At 41.9% G+C, this 19847-nt stretch overlaps 1 protein-coding gene across 2 annotated transcripts in view; it reads right to left on the reverse strand.

The window, feature by feature from the left end:
• Window positions 1-5968: 5968 nt before the first annotated feature.
• The window catches only part of CRBN (cereblon), a 945847-nt gene continuing 931968 nt past the window's right edge, over window positions 5969-19847 (reverse strand). For both annotated transcript variants that reach the window (XM_044082066.1, XM_044082065.1), the window contains one exon: window positions 5969-7111. In XM_044082066.1, coding sequence (XP_043938001.1) covers window positions 6928-7111 — 184 coding nt within the window. In that variant the 3' untranslated portion in view covers window positions 5969-6927. The remainder of the gene's footprint in view (window positions 7112-19847) is intronic.

Below are 19847 nucleotides of genomic sequence, written 5' to 3' on the forward strand. Positions count from 1 at the left end.
TCAGCATACAAATTGATGAAGGGCTCTACAGCCATGAGTGCTTGTAGCTCTGAAACTCTTCCAGCTGAAGTGACGGCAAGAAGCAAGGCTGTTTTTCAAGAGAGGAATTTTAACTCTGCTGAAGCTGAAGGCTCAAAGGGGGGGGTAGAGTGAGCTTTTCCAACACAAAGTTAAGGTCCCAAGCTGGGGTAGGAGCTCTTCTGGGTGGCCTTAAGTTGCTAGCCTCCCTTAGGAACTGTTTGATGAAAGGATGTGAGAAGAGAGGTAGCTCTGTGCTGTAATGAGCAGAGATGGCAGAGGCATGAATTTTAATAGAAGAGAAGGATAGACCCCTGTGTAGTAGGTCTGCTAGGTAACCCAGGATGAGAGGTAGGGAGGGCTATGCTGTTTCGGCTCCCTTAGCCTGGATCCAGGTGCAAAACCTTTTTCACTTGTCAGCATAGGATTTTCTAGTGCTGGGGCATCTGGCCTCACGTATAACATCTAGGACTTGTTTGCTTAGTCTGGCAGCTGGAGGAAAGGTCAGGGAATAACCCAGGCTGCCAGGTTCAGGGTCTGCAATTGTGGATGCATGTATTCTCCATTCTTCTGGGTCAGGAGTGTTGGTATCTGAGGTAGATGCCATGGTGGCAATGGTGACAGGCAGTGCAGCAGTGGGTACCAGTGCTGGCATGGCCAGTCTGAGGCAATCAAGATTGCCCTTGGTTTTTCCTCCATTATTTTGAGCAGTACCCTTGAAATGAGTAGTAGAGGGGGAAATGCATAGAACAAGAGTTTTACCCATTGGAAGGATAGAGCATTCACTTTCCATGCCTTGCTGTGAGGTTCCCTGGTGCAGAATTGCTGAGCTGATGATTGGAGTGGAAGGCAAAGAGGTCCACCTTCAGGGTTCCCCATTTCTGGGTTACAAGTTTGAAGGTTCTGTGGTCTAGCTGCCACTTGTGTGGGTCTAGCAGGTTTCTGCTTAAGTTGTCTGCCAGAGAGTTTAGGGAGCCTGGCAGGAAATGTGCTAGCAGGTGTATTTGCATGGCTGAGGCCATGTGCCATAGGATCATGGCGAGCCTGCAGAGAGGGTAAGAGTGAGTCCCTCCCTGCTTGTTGATATACCACATACAAGGAAAACAAGTAGAGTCTTACAAACAATGAAAAATAAAAGGCAGCTGTTGCAAGACAAAAGCGACGCTTGGTAGGTGGCAAATCCTTTATAAGCAGAAAACTCCAAATCCAGAAAAATACAGACAATATTCATCCAAGATAAAACAGTGCAAGCAAACACATCATCGTGGTGTTGTCTGTTTTGATCACTAGAGGCCCCAAGGAGAGTAGGGGTCTGAAAGCTGTCAGTGTGTGCTGAGCAGCTAGCATTTCTTTTTGGTTGATGTGCAGATGTATTTGACTTGGGCTCCAATGGCCCTGAATGCACCTGCCGTCCAAGTGCGCACCCCAGGCATAGTCTGATGCGTCCATGCTTAGGGTCTCGGTGGCAAGGGGTTGTGAGAAGGGAAGTTCCTTGTTGTGGTTGCATGCTGCTGCCCACCAAAGAAAATCTTTCCTTAGACAGGGTATCACAGGTATGACCGTTTCCAGGTCTTGAGAGTGATGACACCAAAAACTTTTTAGGTACCATTGTAGTTTCCTCATATGCAGTCTGACATATGGAATGAGTAGAATGCAGGAGGCCATGAATCCTAGAGCTTGCAGGATTTTCCTTGCGGATAACTGGGTTCTGGTGGCTAGTTGAGAGAAGTAGCCTGTCAGGTAGGCTCGTTTTTCTGGAGTAAGTAATGCCATCTGGGATGCTGTGTCCAGGCTTGCTCCCAGGAATACAATTTTTTGTGTGGGGATTAGTTCTGATTTATTTTCATTGACAGTATACCCCAGGGAGGTCAGTAGGTTCGTTACAAAGGTCAGGTGCTGTAACAGCTTTTCCTGACTGTCTGCCTGAATCAGGCAATCATCTATGTAGGGGTAAATTTGAATATTTGTCTGCAAAAAGCAATGGCTGGAACCAGGCATTTTGTGAAAACTCTGGAACAGAGAACTGAAAGTGCATTGATCCTGCCCTGAAACGTAGATATTTCCTGCAAGATTCTCTGACTAGGATGTGTAGGCAGGCCTCTTTTAGGTCTAGGATGGCTAACCAAGCATCCTTGGAAAGCATAGGAAGAAGCTGCTGGAGGGTGAGCATTTTGTATTTTGGTACCACCAGAAAGGTGTTTAGAATTGACAGATCAAGGATTGGGAGCCAGCTGTTCTCTTTTCTGGGTCCTAGGAAGAGTCTGGAATAGAAACCTTGGCCTATCTGGTCTGCAGGAACATGCTGTATTGCCCACATGGACAGTAGGGAATGGACTTGCTTTCTGGCCTCTGTCCACTGGTTTGAAGGAAGATTTGGGAACACTTTTGGGGTTGGCAGTGTGTGGAAATAAAATTTGTATCCCTGAGACACTATGCTGAGGACTCATTGGTCATTGGTAATAGAAGCCCAGTTGTTTGCATGGAAGGAGAGGTTTCCTCCTAGGGGCACAAGCAGGTGGGCAGAGGTAAGGGGTGGAGGTGTAAAGTCATTGTGAGTTCTTACCATAACGGGGTGGCTTAGCACTCCCTGTTTTTGAAGGGGAGGAACTCCATTACTTAGATCTCTGCATTCCCTGGGATGCTGCCTTGGGGGGGGGGGGGTCTGCTTTCCCTGTGTCTTGGCTGAGCTGGCCTGGAGGGGGCCGGAAAGGACCAGTGCTTGGAGGGGCAATGCCTACTGAACCTCCAAGGCTGAACCTGTAAGAAGTCTAACTGTCTACATATATTTAGCTTTTTCTTCCATCTTTTTAAGACCTCTTCTGCCTTGGTGCTAAACAAATTGTCTTTGTTCAATGGTGCGTCCAATAATTTTGATTTGACATGGTCTGGCAAGGTCTGTTCCTTAAGCCAAGCATGCCTTCTAGAAACAGAACCAGTGACTGCTGCAATATGCTTCTAGGGCGTCAAAGCCACATTGCAAGGTGTGCTTAGTAACTTGGCTTGCAGAATGCATAAGCTCTTGTAATTCTTTATTTTTCTGCACAAGCAGGAAAAGAAGATATTTTTTTGTTTGAGGAGTTCCAGGGTATGCTGCTGATATTTTAGCATGTGGAACTGACAATTTAGTGCTCTAATAGCAAAAGTTGCAGAGGTGTATACCTTTTTATCTCATCTGTCTAAAGCTCGGGAATCCCTGTCTGAGGGGGTGGGATTCTTAGCTGAGGTTGCTTTAATTCCTTTAGGTCATTGGGAGAAGACCTCTGGGTCAGCAGTAGGATTTTTGAAAAGGAATTTGTGAGAGTCAGGGACTCTGTAGTACCGGTCAGGTTTCCTGGGAGCAGGAGGAAGGGTGTCAGGAGTCAAACTGGATTCCATAAAAACATCATCCACAACATCAAGGACAGGAGGAATGGATAAATGTCTGTGCTGTGGTAAATCTAAGAATTCTCTGAGTCTCTTTTTTGACTGAGGATAGTCCTGACATTCCCATTGGAAATGCACTCTTAACGTATGTAGGGTTTCACCAAATGAAAAATCCTTGGGAGGAGAGGCAAAAGGAATAGATTCCTCTGCATCAGAATCCTCATAAGCAGAGAGGGGTTGCATGTCTTCATATTCAGAAATCTCAAGAGTCATCGGACTCCTGTTCAGATAAAACTACTGGGGACAAGTCTCTTTCTTTTGGAAGGGGTGTCCTGGCTTCCCCTAATAAGCATAATAAGGTCTTCCGCCATGCATTTGAGACTGAGGCATGGAAGCAGGTTCCTGGGCTTGGGTCGTCGTCTTTTTAGGTGCAGTTTGTACCCTGGGCCTTAGAAACTTGGTAGTTTTAGAAAGAACTGAAGACGTGAAAGAAGTCGCTGGTTTGTGTTGAGTATCGGTAGTGTGAAGAACTTCCTCGGAAGTTGGTGCCTGCTCAGCGGCTTCGGACCCATCCAAGGTAGAAACATCTGTAGGATCCTTAGTCAAAGAAGAGTCTCGCGGCATACCAGACTCCAAACGGGTCTCGGTAGCATCCTGCGAATCCACAGAAGTGGGCATCAGGGGCTGCGAAAGCACCTCACTGAGGACTGGAGAACTGACGACTAGCTTAACGGAGGTGTCGTTGGCAGTTTTGGACCTGTGCCGTCTGTCTCTGTCTTTATCCTTACATTTTTTTCTGAAGATCGGTAGTCAGATGGCTTACTGAAGCCATATCAGAATACGAGGACTGAGAGTGAAAAAATTTAGCTACAATAAGGGCCCGATGACGTATACTTCTGGAGTTGAATAAAGCACAAAAGCGACAGCAAGGGATGTCGTGGACTGGGTCTAAACAGGTGACACAGTAAGAATGGAAGTCTCAGTGTGGTATTTGCTTTCCACAGGCGAGACAATGGTTAACTTTTTCTGACATCGGTTACAGCAAGAAAAAAGGATCCCCAATGGGGTACTTTGCTTTAGTAGACTTCAACTTCAATTCGGAAACAAAAACTCAGGTAGCGGTCGACCGGCATTCATGCAAACTGCTTCTGCTTCGGGCTCCTCGGCAAGAAAGACTGATGTAATGTCGTCAGCTGCCTGATTTTCTAAGACTGATGACCTGACGTCAGTCCAGGAGTGACAGCAACTGACGCAGAAATACTAAGCCTCTGGTATTCGGGCCGACTGAGGGCTACCCTTGGCAGGATAACCCAAGTGTGATGACTGCAAAAGTGAAACACGAATAACATCATAAATCCTTTGCAAATCTGTTCAGAAGAAAAGTAGTTGCAAATATATATATATATATATATATATATATATATATATTTGGGTCTATGTTGTTAGACTGAAAGCACACAACATCGATCTAACAACATCGAAGCCCATAAAAGCGGAAGTGCACAATATCGAATGTGCACTTTCTCAAAAGCCAGTTTTTGTAACAGGCAAAAAACAGACTAACAACTTCTACACAGTATTTTACCAGGGAGCAAGCCCCCCTGCACCCCCCATATGCGGGGCTGCACACCCCCCACCCCCCTAATTTAATATTCTAAACCCGAGATCGCACTACAATGGCGAAAAGGGAATATTCCCTCATCCCCACTGTACCGCAATCTCCACAAGAGGTTCGTTAGCTGTACATCAACAGTATATGTTGATGTACAACTAACAAAACATGAAAACAGCATGTTTTCTCCTTTTTTGTCTCCTTTAGCAAAGTGCATATTCGATATTATGCACTTTTGCTAAAGTGTGTTCGTCAAAGTACGATTCGATGAACCGTGCTTTCGACTTTCTAACAGAGACCCATATATATATATATATATATATATATATATATATATATATATATATATATATATATACACACACACACACACACACACACAAAGAGAATGGAAAAGAAATCATATACTTGTCTAAAGTAGTAGAATATACACCATATCAAACATCCATAAAATCAAGTGGAAGCTATTGCTTTATGACCCTTGACAATTTCTTGAGATTCTTAGTCGGCAGTACCAGAGTGGAAAAATATTGACTCATTTACTCTTTTGCAATCTCTGTATCAATGTCTATATATTATCTGACAAAGATTTTCTCCAGCAGCTTTTCACTGTTATTATCTGTGGGTTTACAGTGAAGAACACACATAAATCATAAGAATGTACAGAGCACCCACTTAATGCATTAAAGTCTCCAGTCCACTGTTTTTCACTAACCAAACTGGTAACAAGCTATGTCTTCTTGCTTCATCTAAGGTAACAACTCCTAACAGAATTAAAACATTCATGGGAAACAACGGAGGTTCCTGACTCATACTTTGTTTTTTTTTTTATTTTACAAATACTGAAGTGAGAAAACAACTCATATTGATAAAACCTAAAAACAGTTTAGCATGACCTTAACAAAATGTTTGATATACTCTGAAACACCTACAGTATGAGCAAAAAAGCAGCAAAGGTCAATACCACTGTTCTGCACATAATAAATGATATATGTTTATTCTATTTCAGAAAACCCATTATTAACTGTGAATGGTAACTGCATGGTTACAGCCAAGAGTGTAGCCAGTTCCCCTTAGACTTTGCATGTGAAAACTGCTTTTTGGCAAACTCCGGTTAGCTAGCTATTCCACAGGACAACTGTATCACTCAAACATGAGCAAGTGAGAGATAATATTTCATGTATCATTTTTCAATGGTCAATTTTAGTCTTCAATAAAAAGAGATTAAAAAAAAGACAAAAAGTGTCCCTTGCTGATCAGAGTTAACAACCTGTACTATGTACATCAGCATATCCAACAACAATATGCAAAATAACCAGAATACGAGAGTTATTTGGGAAAAGGTAGTAGCTTGAAACAGCACCATGACTGCTCTGTTGTTGTAATCCCAGAACATTTATATCCTTATTACATCAGATGAAGCACATAAGAAAAATGGTCTGAAAACAATACAAAATAAATCTCTCTCTCTTATGAAACAAAATATTACATAAATTCTCTCTGTTCAGTGCTTAAATAAACTTCTATATCTTTGTGCTTTCTGTTCATGTTGTATCTGCACCTCAAATGTGTAAATACACTGTTCCTTTTACTTCTTTTAGACTTCAATATGATATGTGCTGTTAAGGACTTTCCAGATCATTTGATCTACATGTAAAGCAGATACTTATATTTAGATGGACAATACACTGTGTTTCTGAAATCCTTTATAAATAACCATCAATCGTTGTTTTCTTCTGATTTCTTTAAGGACAAAGGATTTTGCAAAGGCAGCACATTTCCTTTACACAGCAGAAACCCATAAGTGATTTATGGCAGTATAATACAGCTTTGTATAACATCAGCTATGTAGTTCTTGACTGTAAGCATCAAGCAGATTTGGGAAGCGGTATAGACTTGTTCAGTTGTCATATCTTTTTCTTTATTAAAGCAGTTTACAGGCACAAAAGACGGGATCCTTTTTGGCCTGAATCATCGTCGGATTCAGGGATCCTAGGCAGGAGAGCAGAACGTGTTAGTCCCCAAAATTTCTGAGGTGACATGCTCTTTTTTGAGGCTGTAAATTTCCACCCCATATGACCACCACATGTTCTGCACTGTGCAATTGTCCATGCGTACCTGTTTAAAGAATAAAAACAAAAACAAAATTCAACATAAAACTGAATTTCATTGGTGTTTCAAAATTCTATGTAACTTTTTATAATGCTGGAAAAAATTACACATATACTATAAAAAGAAGTTATGTCTTACCATAATGTTCCATCTGTGTTGTCCATCTTCACTAATTCTTTACTGTGGGCTCCGTTGTGAGCCTCAGAATTGACTCAACCGTTTTTCCATCTTGCGCCTCCCAAAACTCTTGAGCTAGTTTCTATCCATAAAGCTCCTCACTAAATTACCTCAGATTGGGTTTGCCTGTAATAGTGACAGACAAGTAATAAAAAAGAGACCATATCTGTGTCCCTATTATGGTCCACTAAAATTATTAGGCAGGGGGAAGGAGAGGGGAATGTCAAGGATTAGTGAAGATCGACAACACAGATGGAACATTGTGGCAAGACATAACTCCTTTATCTGATGTTGTCAATCTTCAAGTAATCCTTGACTGTGGGACAGAGACCCTAGCTACCCAAATCTTGGGAGGTTTCACAAGAGAATATTCCTGAGCGTCATCGAACCGAATGCTGCATGTTCCCTAGAGACCTGGTCCAGTTTGTAATGAGTAATAAAAGTATGATGAGATGCCCATGTAGCTGCTGCACAAATGTCATCTAAAGAAGTATCCAAAACAGCAAAAAAATGATGGCAGCACCAGGAAATAACGTTCGAGATTTAATCCACAAATTCAAGACAATATTCCAAGTAAAATACAAACCAAAAGTAAGCGCTTTCGTCTCCTACAATGGAGACTTCTTCAGACTAATGGCTTACACATAAACAAAACCTATTTAAATACTAAAATAGCAGTCAATTAAACATAATTGACAATTGATCATTAAAAGCTGAGTTAGCTATTCTTAAAACAACAGTCAGCATAATGCTGACAAATACCTCTAACTAAAATCCCTAATGCTTCAGTCCCTTCCTTTTTAAATACACTATAAATTCTTCTCTGTTATTAAGTCCTGGGAGAAAACATGCATTCAATCTAACCTGCCAGCAGTATTCCAACCACCCTAATACTTCTTCTACATTAATACTTTTGACATTAGGATGCACTGAATCTATTACCAAACACTTAAAATTGATTTTACATCTATTTTCCACATAATGCTTACCCATAGCATTTTTTACATCACCCTTACCAATAGCATAGTGGTGTTCATAGATTCTCCTATACAATTCACTTTTAGTTTTACCTACATAAAAGGAGCTACATTCTACACATATTAAAACATAAACATTTTTAGATCTGCATGTGAATCTACCTAGGACTTCTACTAAAGTTTTACCAAGTCTAATTCCGTGACTATCAATGTATAAATATTGACAATAATTACAATTGAAACATCTAAAGAAGCTCTAGTGTGAAAATGTGCAGAAGCTGCTATAGCTCTAGTTGAATGGGCTTTCACAGGATGTGGTGGGTGAAGCCCCTGAGTGATAAATAAAGGTGATACAATCCCTAAGCCATTTAGCTAAAGTAACCTTATGAAATATTAAATAGAGACGCCTGCAGGACAAGTCTTAAATTTCCGATATTCTTCTGGCTGAAGCTATAACTATCAAAAACAAAGTTTTCCAGGTCAAAAACATTAAATCACAAGTTGCCAAAGGTTCAAAAGAGGACAAAATGAGAGACTAAGTTGCCAAAGGTTCAAAAGAGGACAAAATGAGAGACTGTAGGACCAAGGTTAAATCCCTTGGAGCAATGGGTTCTTTAAATGGAGGTCTTAGCAGCAAGGTTCCTTTCAGAAAGGCCTTACAAAGTTTATGAAACAAAAGTGAAGCACCATCAAAACTAACATGGAAATTAGATATCGCAGCAAGATGTACTCAAGTGATAGAAGCTGAGGAGCCAGACTGTTAAAGAAAGGCCAGGAAATCTAAAACTTTATCCACAGATGATGTGGTCAATATTACTGTCAAACGACCATCTAGCAAATTTTATCCACATCCACTTGATATGGTACAACTTTCTAGTTAATGGCTTGTGGTGGGCCAAAATGATTTGTTGGACCGGGGAAGTAAGAGAGGAATGCCTGGCAATCATGGAAACTGGAGAAGCCATGCAGTGAGAGCTTGCGATGTTGGAGATTCAGATGAACCATTCCTTCTGGGTGAGATAACAGGTCTGGAGCTGGGTCCAGAATCCAAGGTTTCCAAAGTAGATGAGGCCAAAGGAAGGGAAACCAAATTTGTCGAGGCCAAAACGGAGCAATGAGGATTTTGTTCTTTGACCTCTTAGTTTTCTTTAGAAACAGACATATCACAGAAGTCAGGGTAAAGGCATACAGAAGAACAGGGGGCCAATTGTGGGGAACAGCATCTCTGGGTGGCTCTCCTGCAGGGGGGATTAGGGCAAAGTAACTGCTGCACTTGTTCAGAGGGGCTGCAAACAGATTGCAGCAAGGTTGACCCCAGTGGCGGAATATCTTTTCTGCCGCTACTTGACTGAGAGACCACTTGTGAGGCATTAGCATAGTTCTGCTCAACATGTCCACAATCAGGTTGGAGCTCCTCGGAATTTGCGTTGCCATTAGAAAGTGGTTGGAAGAAATCGCCCACTACCATACTCTGAGGGCTTCTTGACAAAGCGGGTAAGACTTGGTTCCCCCTTGTTTGTTGATGTACCAGAATACAGACATGCTGTCTGTTTGCATTGCCACTGTTCCAAAGGGGAGGGTATCTTAAAATGCTCGCAACAGTAACAGCACCGCCCTCATCTCTAGAACACTGACATGCAAACTGACCTCCATCTGTGACCAAGTGCCTTGGACTGTCCTTCTCAGATAATGTCCCCCCACACCCTATCTGGGAAGTATCTGTGGTCACTATGTCTTGGGGCTGAGGAAGAACAAAGGGACAGCCCTTCAAGATTTAGTGAGAAATTTCTTGCAACGACTGGTGATCAAAATCTGATGAGACATTGGTTGGTTTAATAATGACCATTGAGAGGCCAGAAGCCACTGAAGAATCTCCATGTGATATCTGGTCATGGGAACTAGGGTAATAGAGGATGCCATTGACCCTAGAGCCTGCAGGTTGAGTCTTGCTGGAACATTTCTGTTCTGAATGATGTGGTTTACTTGTGATCTGATCCTCTGGAACCTTTCTAATGGGAGTGATGCAAGTCCCGTGACTGTGTCTAGTATAGCTCCAATGAATTCCAGCTGTTGTGTGGGCTCTAACTGGGTTTTTTTTGTAATTTACCGTGATTCCTAAAATGGCTGCAGAGATGAAGTGTGTAATTTTTTGGCTTTATGAGTTGACGCCTGGTGGTAGATGTAAGGAGCCAGTCGTTGAGATATGGAAACACTCGGAACCCTAGCAGTCTGAGATGCGCTGCTACACTGCCATGCATTTGGTAAAACACCCTGGGGGCTGTGGTGAGCCCAAAGGGAAGTGCCCTGAACTGACAGTGAATGGCTTCCAGCCAGAAGCACAGAAATCTTCTGGAGCGCTTGTCCATTTTTATGTGGTAATACGTATCCTGAAGATCTACTGAGCACATCCAGTCATCTTTTTCAAAAGATGGAAGTATTGACTGTAGTGAGACCATCCAGAATTTGGTTTGATGAACTGATTTGTTCAACTGGCTGAGATCTAAAATTGGTCTCCAGTCTCCTGTTTTTGGGCACTAACAAGAATCTTGAGTAGATTCCGGATCCTCTCTGGTCTGGTAGGATTGAGTGGATGACTTGTCGAGCAGTTTTTGGATTTCTAAGACTGCTGCTTCCTTGTGACTGGGAGGAATGTCTGGGAGTCTTTTTGTGTTTTTGGATTTACTGAAAGGGGAATGCTGTATCCTCTGGAAATGTTCCCCCTGCACGCATCTGTCCTTTGTCATTTGTAGCCAGGCAGATTGTTGCACAGATAATCATTCCCAGACTGCTTCCACAGGAACTTTCCTTTCCTGTACTTCATCATACTCCCTCAGTGCTAAATGTTACTTTAACTGTTATGAAACCTGCCTGTAAAGCACAACTGTACTTTTCTGTTATATTTGATTTAAAGATTTTTTTTTTTAAGACTTGATGCCTCTGCATACAAAATTCTGACACAGAACTTATTGTAAGCACATTTCCATGGCAATGTCCTATTTTTTTCCAGTCTTCTTTCTTGAAGTCTATTGGCATCAGTTTTGGCTGGATCACTTATCATTGTGGCCTGACTTCACAGTTGTGGTTATGTTGATCACACTGTATGGTGATCATATGTTCTCAAATGCAGCACATATCCGGATAACAGATAGTCTTCTCCAACTTCATTTTAGGACATTTCCAAGACTGCTTCTTCCGGAATAGATTTGATTAACAACATGTCCGAGGCTTTAGCCAAAGTGTTTCAGTTAACCTCTAACAAATTACAGTCCCCAGTCAACAATACCTTAATTGTCCTGTGCTTCAACTAATGACTTCCAGTTACAATAGGATATACTTCAACAATTAGTTCCTTTTTTCCATCCGGACAATACAAACATCTTCTCATCTTATACAACCCCTTTGTGAAATGAGCGGCCATTTTCAACCTCCAGTGACAACTACTTCTTGCTTAGAACTCTTCTTCTCCATAAAGAGGGCTAAACCTCCACTTATTTTACTCCTTTACGCAAACTGTGTATTCCAATGCATTTACATCTCAGTCATAGTTCTTAATTACCATGCATCTGTTATATTACTTATATTTTATTTGTGTTTATTGGACATACATGTGACCATACGTACATGTGTGTGGTGTGGAAGAACTACCACAGCAGGTCTAGACCCAATCTGTGTAAACCTTAGCTCTAGATGAGTGACAATGTGCAAAAATGGGGGGGGGTCACGGATAGACAGATTTGTGTTTACCAGGGTAAAATCGCCATGGTCCTTTTTCAGACTTAGGGGAGCACAGACTGGTTAACTGACATGCTCAGAGTCACAAAGGTAAGCAACAGATGCTGAGGGACTCAAACCCTTGACTACGAGAAACAGCTTGTTATCAGCTCTTTAATCTTCTGTGCAAAATGTTAGACAGACTGTTACTGCTGCATCTCAGGAAGTTTTTTAGCAACTGACAATGGTATTGATCAAAACAACATGTACATTCAGCTTTCAAGAAGCCTCTTGGGTAAACAGTCCAAAAAGACATTCATTTCAATCATAGGTGCATACGTAAATCACTTAAGGTTAGCCACAGAAGCCCCAGTCCATTTCTTCTGCTAAAGCTTGTAAGTGCAGTGAAGTAAAGTTGACCCCAGCTACATTTAATATGCAAGCATCATATAGCTAGTCACCAGATTTAACTAGTGCACCTGGTCTGTGTCTCATGTCCAAACCCAGGCAAGGCAGTAACACATTGGGCAATCTCCTCTACTCCCTGGTAGGTCATCTGACAACCTAGGCCTTTTTCAGGTCAGATCACCAGCATCACATGCAGGAATCTTGCTGTTCAATGGATTAGGCTTTTAACCTGTTGTACTGTCAACAAATTATTAAATGAAATCAGTCATAAAATAACTGTATGCTATCTCAGAAATACAGCAAAACAAACTGCAATATAAACATGAAACAAAACCAAATAAGGGCAAAGTCATTTGATTAAAAATCTTTGTAAATTGTCATGCAAAGCAAACAGTGGAGTCTGTGAAGGCACATGATCATTATATGCTCACTTTCCAGTGTTACAAACTCACAATGGAATTTCATGCGCAACCATGTGCTGTGCTGTGTTGGGAATCTGTGTGCAGCAAACTCTTAGTTAACCAACACCCATGGGGATTGGTAGATGCCGTATAACTGTATCCTATACTATACTATTTGTTTGGTTTGACTTGTTCTTAGGTTGGGGAGAGAGGGAATTTATTCCTAGCTTCCTTTTTAAAACTCTAAAACTAAAAACATCACGTATGTTTCTGCGGGGGGCAGAAAGTGCAACACATGAAAACTGTACTGTATTTCTTCAATTTTTTTTTAGGTTGCTTGAGTTCCGGTTAACTGAGAGTTTACTGAACTATGTTCTATGTGTAACAAGTTTAAGATAAATAATAGAAACACACTACTACTTTACACTGCCTAACAGACAACACAATGTTAAATTCTACGGAGACAATATAGCTTACACATGGCATGCACGAGATGTTCCTTGGTAAGTGTTGTAATACTAACCCTTGGAATTCATTCCTAGTTATGCAAATGTAACACAGAGCTCTTGTAGGTTTTTCTGAAGATCACATTATTAAAAATAGCCAAGCTCTACAAACCCTAAGGAACAAACACAGCTCCTAACATTAGAATGCAGTATTAGGGCCATAAACACTGAAGTGATTGCAATTCATTATAAAATCTGTCTGAGTGGAAAGATGCTGAACACATTTCAGCCAATAAATGACATCACACTGCCAGCTGTCACATGGCAGATCCATGTGAGCTGACTTCTTTTGTCTACACATCATCCCAGAAAAACACTTAAGCAAGTCACCAGTAAGATTTCCAATTTACAGAGTCCACTCAGTGAAAATCTGCTTGTCCTATTCACACAAATATTTTTATAGATTTTCTACAAAACATTCATCTGTTAATCAGGAGGTAAGCACTGAAAGGAATGATCAGTTTGAATGTGCACTGACAATCTGCTCATACAAGCAAAATGAGATTTGGCACTCGCTTCTAGGAAGAAAAAAACACAGCTGAAGAGGTACTTTTCTATTATTGCTTTAATCTGTGTGTGTCTCTAGCACTGTGCAATTAAATGTTACAGAGTAAGGCAGTTTAATTTGAATAGATTTCATCATTAGTAACTTTCACTGCTATTTTTCTGCATCTTCCAGAACTTCTGCACAACACATTTGTCTCGTAAGAATATTAAAACACCTGATTAACTCACATAACATCCCGTTTCCTCACAGTTTAATGTAACTAAAAAAATCAAGGTTTAACAAATGTTAAATGTCACTGTTTTCAACTTAAGACTGTGCTCAAAGGGTTAAGGTAGTAAAAAAATAATTTGACGTTGCCCAACTTATAAGTAAGGATCTGGCATCCAGGTCCAACAAAGTTATAGTACCATCACTGAGTATAATGCCCAATCTGGCATGTACCTGACTAGACATATGTAACAACTGGAATGCCCACAGAGTTTCCTCACCAACAGAATCCAGGTTACTAACACACTGTGTCCTATACAAACCGCCTTACAGCTCTGCCTCTATACTCAGTCTTCTACAGGCTGTTGAGATGTGATCTGTGCTTAGCATATAAGGCATACTTAGATCCAGCCCTGATGGAGACTTTGCATATCCACAAAATGAACAGCACCAGAAACACTAGATCAGAGTACTTCAAATTTGCTTGCAACATAAACAGAACATGCTGGCGAGACAGATAAGTGTCTCAAAGAATCCTCATGTTCTGGAACAGGCTCCCAATCCATGAGAAGCAGAGTCCACCCTAACCCTATTTGAACATAACCAATGGATAGAAAATCATAAATTCATTCACAGGCTGGTCCCCATGTCTCTTATAGACAGAGGCTGACAGTAAACATTCCCTAACTACCATTGGATGGGAAATCGTAAATGTACCCCTGGACACCATACCTCCTAGAAAGAGAGGCCAACGGTAACTATTCCCTAATTAACATGCCCCCACATAACTTTTTAGCAGCCCCCTAAATATATCATACTTCTCCAATTTAGATTCATATGTTACAAGAGGATGCAACTGGGTTAGGTTGTGCAGATAAGTTTATAAAGGCACTGGTGATCATTAGCCTAACATATACATATGAACCTCAGAAAGTAAAGGAGAAGTTTTGAGAAAGTACAAATGTGTTTGCTTGCTATAAATGTAGATGTTCCAGTGTCTTCACTAGTGCATTAATAACTTATTGGGATTTCCTACTGTGGAAACCCTTGGCTGGCCAAAATACAAAAGATTTTCTTCCCAATTTCAAGTCTGGCAAACATCTCTCCACTGACATCAGCATGTTTGGGTATAAGGATCGTCTACCATTACTTTCTTAGGTGTTTGTTACCCTAACAGGACTGACACCACACACTCTGTGTCCTAGGCTGGGAAAGTACAGTTGTGTACACTTACCATAAATGTAGATGTTTGAGTGTATTCACTGTTGCAGTCATTACATTTGGGTAATCTGCTGGCAGATTGCCCTCAGTCGGCCTGATTAACAAAGTCTTGGGTCCTGCATCGGTTGCTGTCCCTTCTTCCATGACGTCAGGTCGTCAGGGGTATAAAACATGCAAGTCAAAGCCATTACATCAGTTTTTCTTGCCCCAGATGTCAGGTGCCCCCCAAATGGGGAGCAAATAAAAAGAAAAAACACAAAAATATACCTCCAACCAAAAGCAAATAAACCAAAAAGGCTTTTAAGTATAGTAAAAGAAAGTAGAGGTATAGTCAGAGAAAAAACAGGGGGCTGGAAGGAGGGTAACCAGGACTGCAACAGTGAATACACTCGAACATCTACATTTATTGTAAGTGTACACAACTGTACTATGTTCTTCGTGTTTCACTGTTGCAGTCATTACATTTGGATAGATTCCCAAAGCTATGGTTGGGAGGAGGAATTTATACAGCATTAGGACCAGCTATACGGCCCTGCAAGACAGCAGTGGCAAAGCCAGCTCTGGATTTAGATAAAATTGGTAAATGATAATGCTTGGTGAAAGTATGTACAGAACTCCAGGTAGCAGCTTCTAGAATATCTGAGAAAAGATGCAGAACTAGATGTAGCCCTGATGGAGTGAGATCTGATCCCCTGGGGGTTAGGTTTTCCATGGTGCTTATAGCAGAAATTAATGCAATGGCTTATCCATTTAGAAATGGTTTGTTTTGAAATAGCCTTCACCTCTGTCCCAGCAGCAAATGCTACTAAATTGTTCAGATTTTCTTTGAAATTTAGTTCTGTCCAAGTAGAATCTAAGTTGTCTGTGCACATCCAAGGAATGCAGAATCCGTTCCCCTTTGTTCTGTGGATTGGGAAAGAAGGTTGGCAAATGAATGGACTGATTAAGAGCCACATTGGAAACCACCTTGGGCATGAAGGATGGATTGGTCCTCAGAGATACCCTGTCCGCATGAAAGATGATGAAAGGCTCTACTGCCATAAAGGCCTGTAATTCAGATATCCTTCTAGCTAAAGTGATTGCTAAAAGGAAGGCTGTTTTCCAAGAAAGAAATTTTAAGTCTGCAGTAGCAGCTGGCTCGAAAGAGGTAGAGTGAGCTTCTCCAAAACAAAGTTATGGTCCCAGGCAGGGGTAGGAGCTATCCTGGGTGGTCTCAAGTTCTTTGCCACTCTGAGATACTGCTTGAGCAGGGGATGAGAAAAGAGGGGTGATTCTGTGTTATAGTGAGCTGAAATAGCTGAAGCGTGGATTTTAATAGAGGAAAAAGACAGGCCCTTGTGAAGCATCTCAGTTAAGTATTGCAAAATCTGAGGTAAACTGGGTGCTGCTGTGCTCATCCCTAAAGACTGGTTCCAGGCACAGAATCTTTTCCATTTGTCAGCATAAGATTTTCTAGTACTAGGACATCCATCACAGGTTTGCTGAGGGATGCTAAGGGTGAATTTAAGTGATTAGCCAAGCTACAAGGTTCAATGTTGGAAGCTGAGAGTGCAGAATTTGGTTCTCCTGCTGAGACAGTAAGGATGGCATCTGAGGCAGGTGCCATAGAGATATTTGTAACACAGTGCACAAGAGTGGGTACCAGTGTTGGCGTAGCCAGTCTGGAGCAATCAAAATCATTCTTGGTTTGTTCCGTTTGACTTTTAGCAGAACTTTGGAGAGCAGAGGCAGAGGGGGAAAGGCGTAGACTGATTGTTTTTTCCAGCTGAAGGACAGAGCATCCACTTTCCAGGCTTTTTTGTGGGGAGTCCTTGTGCAAAATTTGTCCAACTGGTACTTCTGAGGGGAGGCAAATAGATCTGTGTCTGGGCTTCCCCATTTACTTGTCAACATGTTGAAAATCCGTGATTCCAGTTTCCACTCGTGTGGGCCATGAGATTTCTGCTTAGTCCGTCTGCCAGTGTATTCAATTTTCCTGGCAGGCATCTGTAGTTAGGGTGTGTGTGGCAGGGGGTAGTGTAAATGGCAGTCCCTTGTTTTGGTGGCAGGCCTCTGCCCACCATAGGAACTCCAGGCGTAGGCAAGGTATGATAGGAATCATTGTTTCCAGGCTGTGACAATGTTGACTCCATAGACTTTTTAAGTACCACTGTAGTTTCCTCATATGCAGTCTTGCATATGAAATTAGAAGAATGCAGGAGGCCATGAACCCCAAGGCTTGCAGTATTTGTCTTGCAGATAGCAGGGTTTTTGTGGCCACTTGCATGAAGTAAGTTACCAAATGAATTTGCTTCTCTGGCGTGAGGAAAGCCATCTGGGCAGTTGTATTCAAGCTTGCACCCAGGAATGTAAACTGTTGAGAGGGTACCAGTTGTGATTTCTTTTCGTTTATGGTGTACCCCACACAAGTTAGAACCTTTTTTTTTTACAAACGCCAGATGATTTAGAAGTGTGGCCTGGTTTTCTGCCTGAATTAAGACAATTGTCCAGGTATGGATATATCTGAATATTTCTTTGCCTTCAAATTGCAATTACTGGAGCCAGGCACTTTGTGAATACCCTGGGCGCAGTAGACAAGCCAAAGGGCAATGCAGAGAACTGATAATGCAAGTAGCCTGCTTTGAAGTGTAGGTATTTTCTGCAAGATTCCCTGATTGGGATGTGCAGGTATGCTTCTTTTAAATCTAGAGTTGCCAACCAGGCATCTTTGCCTAGCATAGGAAGTAACTGGTGAAGAGTCAGCATCTTGAATTTTGGAAAGTCCAAAAAGGTGTTTAGAGTAGACAGGTCCAGAATTGGACGCCATGATTTGTCTTTTTCTGGGTAACAGGAAAAGCCTGGAATAAAATCCTTGTCCCTTTTCCTCTTCTGGTACCGGTTGAATAGCCCCCATGTTTAAGAGGGAAAGTATTTGTTTTTGAGCCTCTGGCCACCCGTTTGGTGTTGGCAACGTGTGGAAATGAAATCTGTATCCCTGGGACACTATATTTAAAACCCACTTGTCCTGGGTTACGAGTTCCCAGTTAAGGTAAGTGCTTGGTAATTTTAAAGGAAAGTCATTGAGACTGTTTACCATAGGGGGGGGTGTCTTGTTATTTCCAGATTTGGAAGTGGAAGCTCCCCGTTGCTTATTTCTGAGAGTTCCCTGGGACTGAAACCTGGTGCTTTTGTTGTGTCTGGGTTTGGCTTGAGAGGATCTGGAAGGAGCTGTAAAGGACCAATTCTTAGTAGGCCAGTGCCTACAAAATCTTGGTGGTTACACTTGTAAGAAATATTTTACAGTTTGCATAGATTTAGCTTTATCTTCCACATTTTTAAGAACTTCTTCAGCCTTATTTGCAAACAGGTGGTCCTGATTTAAAAGAGCATTCAACAATTTTGCTTTAACATGACCAGGAAGAGATTGCTCCTTACGCCAAGCATGCATTCTAAGCACCGATCCAGTAACAGCAGCCTGCAAGAGGCCTCTAAAGAATCAAAACCACATTGCAAAGTATGTTTTCCAACTTGTTCAGCAGAATGCAATAAATCCTGTAAATCTTTATTTTCCACACAGTCAGAAATCAACATCATTTTCTGTTTAAGCAGTCCAATAACATGCTGTTGATATTTTAACATATGACACTGGCAGTTTAAAGCCCTGATTGCCAAGACTGCAGAAGTATAAACATTTTTCCCCATCTATCCAGCGCCCTGGAGTCTCTATCAGAAGGGGTAGGATTTTTAGCAGTAGAAGCCTTAATGCCCTTGGGCCCCTGAGAAATGGTTTCTGGATCTGCAACAGGATTTTTGAAAAGGAACTTGTGGGAATCAGGAACCCTGTAATATCTGTCAGGTTTACTAGGAGCCGGAGGCAGGGAATCAGGGGCCATACTGGATTCCGAAAACACATCAACAATGTCTAGTACAGGAGGTGTAGCCAAAGGCCTATGCTGAGGTAGAAGAAGAAAGTCCCTAAGCCTCTTTTTTGAATCAGAAAATTCCTGACGTTCCCAGTGGAAATGCTCCCTTAAGGTATGTAAAGTTTCCCCAAAGAAAAGTCCTCAGGGGGGGAAGAAGAGGGAATGGAATCCTCTGCATCAGAATCCTCATAAGTAGATATGGACAAATCCAGGTCATTAGAAGAGTCAGAAGAAACAGAGTCCTGATCAGAAGATTCATAGTCAAGCTCAGCCCTAGGCCTCTTAGAAGGGGGGGGGGGGTTAACTACCCTTGATTAGAGTAATTAGATCTTCAGCCATTTTGATCATTTGTTTTTTAGTCATAGGGGCCTGAACATGTTGCCTGAGCATCGGTTTTTTAGACATACATCAAGATGTATGTCTTAGTATTGAAGGTGGAGTCAGCTTAATGTGCAAGTCTGTAGGTCTGAATACATCTTCAGAAGTCGGTGCCTGCACAGCGGCTCCGGACACATCCAAGGTAGAGACATCCGCGAGTTCCATAGGTGAAGCATCTCGTGGCATACCGGACTCCGAATGGGTCTCAGTACAGGCCTGTGAGTCAGAAGTAGCGGGTATCAGGGGCTGTGAAAGCGCCTCACTGAGTACCGGCGAACTGGCGATTGGCTTAGGAGAAGCATCGTTGGCAGTTTTGGACCTCGATGGCCTGTCTCTGTCTTGATCT

This window comes from Protopterus annectens, chromosome 8.part1 (assembly GCF_019279795.1).
Source record: "Protopterus annectens isolate FY-2018-M chromosome 8.part1, PAN1.0, whole genome shotgun sequence".
NCBI lineage: Eukaryota > Metazoa > Chordata > Ceratodontiformes > Protopteridae > Protopterus > Protopterus annectens.